This window comes from Copadichromis virginalis, linkage group LG20 (assembly GCF_057382275.1).
Source record: "Copadichromis virginalis isolate Kocher_CV1m ecotype Utaka linkage group LG20, C_Virginalis_male_GT1.1, whole genome shotgun sequence".
Lineage (NCBI taxonomy): Eukaryota > Metazoa > Chordata > Actinopteri > Cichliformes > Cichlidae > Copadichromis > Copadichromis virginalis.
In genome coordinates, this window is record NC_140637.1 from 19,165,469 (window position 1) to 19,176,500 (window position 11,032).

Genomic DNA, 11,032 nt, shown 5'->3' on the forward strand with positions numbered 1-11,032 from the left:
TATTACAAAATATTACAAAATTATGCACAGTTGACATAAAGACAATGTAATAGCGTTTATTTCTGCTGTAAAGTTGGGCACTTTACCTTTGAGTCCATTAGGATTTACATACTTTTTGGAGCTAGCTTACAGTGGCCATTTGAGGGACTGCATTTGCAACTCCTTTGCACCCCGAATGCTGCTGCTTGGTTTGGGTATTCAGTCATACTGCAGTCTCTCAAACTCTTTGTATTTTTCAGTAAATTTACAAGAGAGATATCAAACTGTCTTCACTTCAGTTATTCTCAGGGGGAAAAATGTCCGAGCTCTGTATATTTCTATGGTTGTTATATATGTACTGCATATTGGTTACAAGTCCTTTCATTTGTTGCTCTCTGTCCTCAGGTGGGGAACTACAAACGTGCTGTCAAGAGATTCGATGACGGCCATCGGCTCTGCAATGACCTTATGGGTTGCTTGCAGGAACGTGCCAAGATAGAGAAAGCCTATGGTGATCAGCTAACTGCCTGGTCCAAGAGATGGAGACAGCTCATTGAGAAAGGTCAGCTTTTGTTAAAGTGTCAACAAGATAAGAAGGTGCAAATGTACCGCGATCAATGTGTTTTTCACTATTCCACTGAGTAATATTACCCTGAAATTTTACTTGGAATCACAAAAAAATCCAACTCGCAGGTCCACAGTATGGCTCTGTGGAAAGGGCATGGCTGGCTGTGATGACAGAGGCGGAGAGAGTGAGTGAGCTGCACCAAGAGGTGAAGAACAACCTCGTTAACGAAGATGTTGAAAAAGTGAAGAACTGGCAGAAAGAAGCGTATCATAAGCAAATGATTGGAGGCTTCAAAGAGGCCAAGGAGGCAGAGGAAGGGTTCAAGAAGGCTCAGAAACCATGGGCCAAAAAGCTCAAGGAGGTGAGGAAGATGAGGGCAAATTATTTTTCTGTAAGGTTACAGGACCGTCTGCCCATCCATCACACTTTTATTAAACTTTAAATGGTAATCATAATGGGGATAGCAATACGGAAGCAAGACATTGCTAGCCATTGAAGCAGGATTTTATGACCATTTGCTATTGACTAAGTTATTATTTAACCCCTTTTCTATAAAATGGAACAGGATTACAGAAAGTAATAAATATATTCACAAAATATACATGACGATGATAAAAGATGAGTGAAAGAGATCACTTTAATCTAAAATAGCCTTAGCTATTAGTTTCAGCAGCTGATGTTGGAACATTATTATTCTAGTAGTTTGAATAAAGTTTTTTTTTAAAATCAGTGAAAAGGCTCAAATAGCAGATAGAGCAAGTTAATAAATGCTGAACGCAGTAGAGCATTAGCGAGTTAAGGGCCAGATATTACCTTCAGAAATAGGTGGAGGCTAAAATGATCAAAGAGAGTGAATGCTGGACTTTTATCCACTGGTTAGCCAGACGCTGGTTGAAAGGTGTTAATGTGTTGTTGTGGTCACGGTAACCAAACGATATCTGTGAAGACCATGTCCTAGAGTTGCTTTATTAAATGGTGGCACACGACATATATATGGTAGTTATATTAGCACATTTCTTTCTTTAAATCTTCAACTACTGTGCATGACTTTCATTCCCATGCAGCATTTCAAGTAACCTCCTGGAACTGAGGGAAAAAACGTATCTTTTGGTTTAACCTTTCTATGATTTGTGTGTCTACTACAGAGGACATAAATGAATAGGCTGGGTCTCAGGAGGATAAACATTATGTGAGTTAATTAACTATGCGTCACTGGATGAAGTCTTGATTTCCTGCTTAGGGAGAAACTTTGTATACTGATATCAGTTCCTGGCACAAGTACCAGACCAACAACCTAAGGCGAGCTCCTAATCAATGAAGAAGAGCAAATAGTGGTCGTGCGTTCATGCTGGAGAAAATTGCACATATCATTCACTACTGATTTGAAGTGTCCTAAATAGAAGAATTAACCAAATACATTAAATTAGTTACCTATTTTATTTTATACTGTATAGTTTCTATTCTTGTGTTCCTTTAATCAAACCATCAGATCATGTTCTGTATCTGTGATACTAGCAATGTCCGTGTTTGAATCTACAGATGGAGGCAGCTAAGAAAACATACCACATGGCCTGCAAGGAGGAGAAGCTGGCTGCAGCCCGAGAGGCCAATGGCAAGACTGAAGCTTCTGTCACACCAGACCAGCAGAAGAAACTCCACGAGAAAGTGGACAAATGCAAACAGGATACGCAGAAGGTAATAACCTTAAAGTGGGCCTGTTGTGCTTTTCCTGATTTTTCTGACCAAAGGTTTCCAGTAATTAGGTCAACGAGTGTGCAAGTAATCCCTATGAGCCAGGCTTCAAACTGCTGTTTTAGACAGTTCGCTTCTATTCTTGGATCTGTCTGATGTCAAAAAGAGGGGAGTTCTGGCTCTGTGAGCAGCCCCATGCTACTGCTGTTCAAATGTTCTCTTTGCAAGGGGCAGTCTATCAGAAGGAAGTTACAGACAGGGCTGCTCCAAGGCCCAATATGAGATTATTCTCCACTGTTTATTGTCTGTAGATGACTCACCGTGTTTTCTTGTTTCTGTTCCAGGCTAAAGAAAAGTATGAGAAGTCTCTGGAGGAGCTAAGCAAGTGCACTCCTCAGTACATGGAGTGCATGGAGCAGGTGTTTGACCAATGCCAGCAGCATGAAGTCAAAAGGCTGACCTTCCTTAAGGAAGCCTTGCTGGATATCAAACGCCATCTTAACCTCACTGAGAACCAAAGGTTAGTCAGAATGAAGGTTGGGTTGCACATTAAGCACCTGTGCAGTTTGGCAGGAAATGTATACCATTGTATAGACTATCATTCTGTGTGGGCACATGTGAAGTAGGCTTAGAATATAGTTACTTAATTGTACTTTTAATCAAAAGTAGTCACACTGAATACAAATGAAAATTCGATTAGTCTGATTCGTCTTGTGTCACATTTGACACAGTTCACTGCAGTCTGATTAATTTCAACAGACACCCAAACCAGGCATGTGTTTCTCATTAGTTTTGAGACTCTCGGTGCTAATTAACCGATGATTCAGTCAGTGGCATTTCTGACAAACTGAATTTAGTCCAGAGTGAATGCTTGTCATATTCTAGATTTTCTTTTTTGTTGTTCTGCATTTAGCAAACAAAGCCACGAGCCACGGAAAAGTGATTTTCAGGTTTAATCGTTCACCTTTGATTTGATTTATTCTAACATTTTCACTCCTTTCCCAGCTGTAAAGCCGACTCCAGCTGTCGTTGGGTGAGAGACAGAGTACGCCCTACAGTCTATCACTGAGCAGTGTCTATTTAATTAAAATAAACCCAACTATTTCAGTGCTATAATGCTAAAAACAAAATCCCTCTCCAACTAAAGCAAGCTATTAGGAACTTTTTTACTTAAAAAAAAATATTGCCATGTAATAGATATTATGACCATTACTTTGCAATGAAGTCATTCATTCAATTCCACTTGTTCTTATGAAAAAATGCCACACTGCACTGTTTTCACTTGCAATTTCCAGTAAGAACAACACAAAAAGTGTTATCAGTCTTGACAGTTAACAATAAGAAGAGGAGAAAGGAGCCAGGAAATGCTTGTGGATGAAGACAGCTTCCAAGAGACTTGTGGTTGTGTTCTCAGTGCTTCTCTCTAAATGCGTTTAATCGACTAGAAGAGGTCAAAAGTGACAACTCAAATTCAATATGAGCCCATGAGTTTCTCCAAACACTTTCAAATAGCAAGTTAAAGTCACTTTAAGGACAATGGGAAGCATTAGTTTCTCTGCAGGTGCGCTGTAAACCCTTTGCTCTGATTACAAGCCAGCAGTCGACCCTGATGGTGACAGAAGTGACAATTTGCCACTTCAGTCAACTCAGCAATCTGTAAACATTCAGTCTTCTCCATCTAACTGCTCAGATGGATACAGTCATGTTGGATGCAGCTGTACAGTGGCCAGCAGATACTTACACGTGTGAAGATGAAATGAACTGGAATTAAGAAGAGGAGTCAATCCTAATTACTGAAATCAGAAAGCAATAGTTAGAAATAAAACATAAGCTTACCTCAGATAGCTGATGAGGATAGCACAGAGGAAGAGTGGCTGTGCATGCACTCTCTGATCACCTTTACTATTATGGGTGATGTTTTGAGTTATGTTTGGTACATTGTCCTCTTTGTGTTAGGTTATGTTAGGGTCCAAGACCGGTCATGTCATAAGATAAGATAATATAGCCTTTATTAGTGAATTCTGACATAAACACAACGGTAGCCTACAAGTGAAAAGATTTATTTTAAAATTAAGACATCTACAATTTTTTTAACAGTAGGTTTAAATTGCTGATGTTAATAACCTATCATAATCTATAGGGTGTCATTTTAGCTGAGCGGGAAAGCAGGTGACCACGTGCCACATGGCTGGAGTGCAGTAGCCCTGGTTCGAGGCCTTTTCCTGCATGCCTTCTCCCTCTCTCTCCCCCTGCTTCCCTGTGTTTCTTCACTACTTTACTATGCATTAAAGACAAAAATGCCCAAAAAGATAGTAATAATATTATAAACTATGCATGTCTTCACAGTAGTTTTGTTATCCACAGGTGTTAAAATAGGACCCCAGACATACTGGTTTAGCCTGTAATTAGAGGAAGAAAACTGCAGGATCATTGTTCTCTTTTTAATCCATTACACATTGCCATGGTTTGGGTAAACAGTGGCAACATAAATACCAACATTGTGGTACAAAACAGGGCCATTCAGAGTAAATATGTCCACTGTTGAGAACCCCAGCTTTACCAGAAAATTCAGGGAGACACTTTAGTCCTGTCGCCACCCAACACTAGATCTCTTTCAACCTAGAATTTGAACTACACTGGTGATTCTGTTGCCAAATTGGCAGAACCCACAGGTCCCTTCTGGCACTTTTATTGTCACTATTTGTTTCATTTTCCTCTCTTCAGCTATGCCACAATATACAGAGAACTGGAGCGCACGATCTTGGCTGCAAACACGCAGGAGGATCTCAAGTGGTTCAGCAACAACCACGGCCCAGGAATGCACATGAACTGGCCCATATTTGAGGTGCAATGCCAAGCCATCACCAAAAAAACGTGTACGACACCTCTCCCCTTTATTTTCTACATTACTTTATGTGCTTCTCTTCTCTCTCCTCACCAGGAGTACAACCCAGACCAGGCTTCAGCTCCTCCAAAGAAAAAGAAACCAGACGGAGCCCCACCCACTCCTAGCACTGACCATGTGGCTCCACCTGGTGACCGTAGCAGGTTAGTTCAAGAGATCTGCTAGTGTATTTTACGGTCACATATTTTTGAGTCAAATCTAGCAATAAAATTACAAGATGACTAATAATTATTTTTATTCAGTTTAATTTTATTTTAAATGTTTATGTTTTGTGAACAAATCTCATTGGGGAAGCTAAAACCAACCTGTTTCAAGATTTTTACATTTTTAGACTTCATAATCTTCCACTATAACACATATTAATTTTAATCTCACATGTTGATAAAGTATGTGTTTCAGTTTTCAGCCTAAAGTACCACAAAGATGTTTTGTGTACCTGTGGTTTAAGAGTCTGTCACTTTAAATCGTCCCACCTGAGCCTTTCAGGAAGAAGACTGTGTTTAAACTGTTTATACTGAAGTCCAAATTTAATTATACACAATATATTGTCACAGCGTTACTACAAAGTAAAGCCAGCAAAACTCTTTCATAGCGCATGCCATCATGGAGCTACAAGTGTCAGGTGTCATGTTTTAGCTTCTCTAGACTCCCCTGATGCATGTTCCCAGTGTTTTCTGTGAATGCACAATAACTCTTTTCATAACACCTTTCCTTAACACCAGAATAGTTTTTAGACAGTCACGAAGGTCTGTGGCAAGCAGCTCATTTCTGACACTGGCTAGCAGAATTAGTTTGTTAATGGTTTTGACCTGTTCAAAACCTTTAAATTTCAGTCTTTTGTTTTGGAAGCATCCTAATGTCAGCCTCCCTTTTCTCTCTCTTCCAGTGTGAGCAGCTATGAGAAGAACCAAGCTTATTCGACTGAGTGGTCTGATGATGAGCAGCCCGCTGCATACTCAGGCAATGAGAACGGTGGGAACGGCAATTCATTTGAAGATGATTCCAGCACTGGGAGAGGGGTAAGGGTGCGTGCTCTCTATGACTACGAAGGCCAGGAGCAGGATGAGCTCTCCTTTAAAGCAGGTACATGTGCATGACCGGGTGACATAGTTTGGGGATTTTGTCAATAATCATGCCATTCAGCTCAAGCGTACCAATAACTACAACAAAAATGCAGTTAAATTTTTATTTTATGTTATTGAGGCTGTAGATTTCAGATAAGATGACAAGCTGTAGCTTGATGCAGGTGTTCAAAAGCAGCTTGACTTAATATGTATTTTCAAGTTCCTTCCTCTGTAGAAAATAGCAATGATGAGTCAATAATAGCCACATGGACAACAAATTACAGGGACTTGCTAACACTTAACAGAAGCTCCAAAGCTAGTCCAAAACAGTGCTCTAGAGCCCTCACAGTGACATGACTAACAATTTAAAGGCAAACCATAAACAGAAGAATAGCTACTGAAGAAGCAACAGCTGTGTATCTTTGTCTTGTTCCTCCCTCTGCATCCATATTTTAACCACACTGTGAGTGAAGGTCTTTGTTCATCAAGTTGTCGCCTGATAAAGACATGAAACAAACAAAGCGACACCCCACCCCCTGCCCAAACTCTTCAGGCACAGAAACTTTCTTTGTGTTGTTCACCTGCAAGCTGTTGTATGTATTCTGTTTAAAAACCATTGAAAGCACCTCCTGTCGCTTCCTTAGAGGCAAACAAAATGAATCACACTTCTTCTTTGCTAGTATTTGTTTACCTGACATCAGTGAAATTCCTTACCTTTTAATGGTATGTTACTGCTTTTCTTTGCACTTTACTGCCAGAAAGAAAAACTGCCCTGGATAATTTTAAGATGTTTGACATTTGTTTGGGGATCAAACTGGATTGTGCGGCCCAAAGAGTGTTCACAGAAGTTGAACACTCTTTAGGCCTGAAAAAGGTTTCAGAGATGAGTGGTTGATGTCATGTTGTTCACAGAAGTTGAACAACATGACATCAACCACTCATCTTTGAAACCTTTTTCTGACTCCAGTCAGGCCCACTGGTTGGTTTTGGAAAATGTAGGCATAAATATCGGAATCTTAACTCCTTTTTTATTACTTTAACAGCTTTTCCTACTGATAAAGACCGTCCCTATGGTTACTCATACTACACCAATGAAATTAAGTAACAGACAAACAAATCACCATAGGGAACTACTATAGTAATTTATGCCTTGATTTAGTTTTAGTTTAGTTTAGTTTGCTTGTTTTTACAGCGACTGAATAAACAAAACATTTCTCTTTTATTGTGACAGGACAGGGTGGGCAATCAGAATGTTTCCCTTTATTTTACACATTTATTTCTTACAAGTTAAGCCTAAAGAGACAGTTTTCTTGTATTTACAAGAGCAACATGTCTTTAATATGTAGAAAACCTGAGACACACAGTGAAACTGCATTTCCTTTTCTTATATTAAGAGATCTTGGTGATTAAATGTGTTGTTAAACTTTGTTACACTGAGAGAAAGGGAAGCTTCACTGATCCAGCCGACTTAAAATCAGGGTGAGCAGCATGTGGCCCACAATGTCAAATGAGTTTGACATCCTTGATCTAAAGGAGTACTTTATTCTCTGAGGATATACAAATAAAATGATGCTATAAATGCTGTAAATTCTGTGTAAGTTATTCTTGTACAAGAAAGTGAAAAACAGACAAGTTGTGGGTTTTTGACATATTATCTATCGGACAGTTTTGCTTTTTTCCCCTAACAACCTTAAAGCACAAATACACAACTAACCAGTGTTACCAACACAGCACACATTTGATGTCACTCTAGCTGTTTATTCATGTTTCTGGTGGTTGTGCTACGCTAAGTTAACCTGCTGCTGGCCTATTTAGTTTAATCTATTTTATAGTTTTGGTGGAAAGTTCAAAAGTCTCATTTATACAACATAATGTTATTTTACAAACTATGCTTACTGTAACTGCAAAAAAAAAAAAAAAACTAGAATAAAGGAGCTTTTGGGTGGTTCTACCTTGCAACTGTATGTTTACTAGAGTGAGGATTTTTTCTTTCTTTCCGGTGATTTATTATCAAAATACATAATAAAAGAGAAAATGTGGAAATATTCTGATGAATAGCTCTGCTTTAGATTTAAGTGAAACGTACGAGTGTGCTGATTAAGGAATCATTTGTCTTTTGCAGGCGATGAACTGACTAAGACTGAGGATGAAGACGAGCAAGGCTGGTGTAGAGGTCGTTTGGACAACGGCAGAGAGGGACTGTACCCAGCCAATTATGTCGAGCCAGTCTAGTCACATTACTGGACAAGGATATGCCATTGGAGGCAGCTTGAACTGTCCCGTCCAATTGCACCGCACATAGCCAGAGACTTAAGAGCAACACATCCCTTGCCCAACAGATGCGCCAAGCAGTTTTGCCTAAATAAAACTTAGTAACCTAAAAGACAATATATCAGTATAATATATTTTATCCAGCATTTGGGGTGGGCGAACTTACACATTTAAAAACAGGAGCAGCAGTTATTCCAGTATATACACACTCAACTATAACATCAAGACAGTGCAGGAACACATTGCTTGTCTGTGTAGCTGTATTTAACAATATAATGCAGCTTATTTAAACTGCAGTGAGTTCACTTGTGAAAATGGGAAGATAATATAATCAGTTGTACCCATTTGACAAAGATGAGCTTCTCTAACCTGCATTGTGTATATACAGTGTGATGCCATTTTGTGTAGCATTTTTAATGCTGTGTACGGTCAGCCATCCTCACATCAGGAATGCTGTGTAGTTTTAAAAGTACCACTGACAGTATCCTCTTTTTGGTTTTTTGTTTGTTTGTTTGTTTGTTTTTTCTTTGTGATTTGGTCCAACCTCTTTTCCAGTGTGTGCAGTGCTACGTGTGTTAACTGTTTCTGAACTTGCATAGCAGCATGTGCTATGCAACGACGTGCATTCCCTGAATCCTGCAGCCTTGTTTAGGCTCCAACCTGATGCAACACTTCAACTACAAATGCAGAGATTACTTCTTAGCATCACAAGCTTCTGGACATGCACATGCTTCTAATTTCACAAGAGAAAGCTTGTTGATGAACTGATTTTATGTTGGTTTGTTTTGCTTTCAACATCTGTTTTTCTTAGCGTCACAAATCCTTTGAGAAAACCATCTTCATGCAAATCATGGAAAGGATTTACAGTTTTTCACAGAAGCTCTCATCCTTGGTTCAGTAATTCCTTACTATATCCCGCTACTGATAACGAGAAAGACCTGCGATGCATTCCCTCAGAGTGAAGGCGGATCAAGTCATCATGAGGTTTTCACTGCAGTTTGAGAGGAGGGTTTTGAACAGTGCATATGCTGGGGACTTTTCTTCCAGAGTGAAGGGCCAGTGGAGGCATCTCAGTGTGTTACTGTGCTACAGACTGTTGTCTGAAGATTGAAGCCTCTCCAACAGGACATGAATGTACTAGTGTTTGGGCTTGAAAGAGGGCGTGTCATATAAGCATTGTTCTCCACTGTCATTTAAAGCCTTGCCTAGCAAAAAGCACTAGTTATGTGGCCCGTTTTAATGCTGAGCCAAAGAACGACCCAATACCATCAACTATCTGTTTTCACTCCGTGCAATAATTTACCATATCAGTGTGAAGCAGCTTCACTGAAGATCAACTTATAGTTGCTTCACAGTCCATCAAAATTCAGTTGTCAAAAAACCCAAACATGTTACAAAATACTGGGGATACATATGACAAGTACTGCACTGCATGCAGGATGACTTACAGGGTGCATTACATGGTTATTTTTGAAATCTTGCACCATTTAAATTAAAATCATAGCAGGAATTGCATTTATCAAAGGTGGATTAGTGAGTTATCTTGCTACCAGTTGCACCTAAATCTGATTAGATTGGAGATTGCTATTTATAACTTAGTTTAAATGTCACCAGACTAACAGCAGTCAGATGTGTTTAGCTTTGTGTCTGGAACAGGATTTGACAGGTTTTGGGTCTCACACATGAGGAGAAACACATCACCAGCTCACAAGTTGTGTCTTAGAGTAAAGCTGTCCAGCATAGCAAAAAGGACTCCTGTCATAAAAATGTCATACATCCTCGATGCACATGCGCACACACTTCCACACACGTGCAAACACACATGCATTAAGCAGGATATACATACACAATACACACAGGTTCAAATGCATAATCAACATTATCAGGTTAATATTCTGAGGGAAAACATCTCCATCACCCAGTGTGTATGAGTTGTGTAAATGTAACAAAAAAACCACAAAAAAAATGCAAGTGATTGACTATTAAGACAAAATGTAGTGTTATACATGTAAATGTGTTTCATTAAATAACAGCAATGGAAAACATATTAAGTAATAGGTACCATATTGTATGAATTTTATTGCAATGGAATTGTCAGTGTATAATAAAAGCGTGACGTTACCCCACGCTGTCAGATTTGTATATGATGATGTAATTTAAAGATTATATTCTATTGTAACTGTACAACTGTGTTGAGTTGAAAATGAGACCTAACCATGTTGAGGCAGTAAAAAGGTGTACATGTAAAATGCTTTTTTATGTTGATCTCTTCCTTATGCACACAGGGGACAGCAGCTCATGTTGTGGAAACCCTTTATTAGCGGTCTAGAAGATGTATGTTCATAGTTAGTGATGTACTTTTATCTCCTAACTGGTGTAGTGCCTGTTCATCTTGATGTAACAAGTTCATTTAAATATGCATAAAGATGATTATGATCACAGATAATGACGATAGTGATGAAAAACCCAAATCAAATTTGTTGTGATGGTGTCAATATTGCGATATTGGTTTGAAAGGGAAACAAGTTTGTTGACAAAAAAGTAGCCTCTGTG

General features: G+C 39.1%; 1 protein-coding gene across 3 annotated transcripts in view; it reads left to right on the top strand.

Moving 5' to 3' along the window:
* The window catches only part of pacsin1a (protein kinase C and casein kinase substrate in neurons 1a), a 34,544-nt gene extending 23,813 nt beyond the window's left edge, over positions 1-10,731 (top strand). For all 3 annotated transcript variants that reach the window (XM_085443230.1, XM_085443232.1, XM_085443231.1), the window contains exons 3-10: positions 385-541; positions 673-908; positions 2,087-2,242; positions 2,584-2,759; positions 4,964-5,084; positions 5,181-5,287; positions 6,031-6,227; positions 8,331-10,731. In XM_085443230.1, coding sequence (XP_085299356.1) covers positions 385-541; positions 673-908; positions 2,087-2,242; positions 2,584-2,759; positions 4,964-5,084; positions 5,181-5,287; positions 6,031-6,227; positions 8,331-8,440 — 1,260 coding nt within the window. In that variant the 3' untranslated portion in view covers positions 8,441-10,731. The remainder of the gene's footprint in view (positions 1-384; positions 542-672; positions 909-2,086; positions 2,243-2,583; positions 2,760-4,963; positions 5,085-5,180; positions 5,288-6,030; positions 6,228-8,330) is intronic.
* The last annotated feature ends 301 nt before the right edge of the window (positions 10,732-11,032 follow it).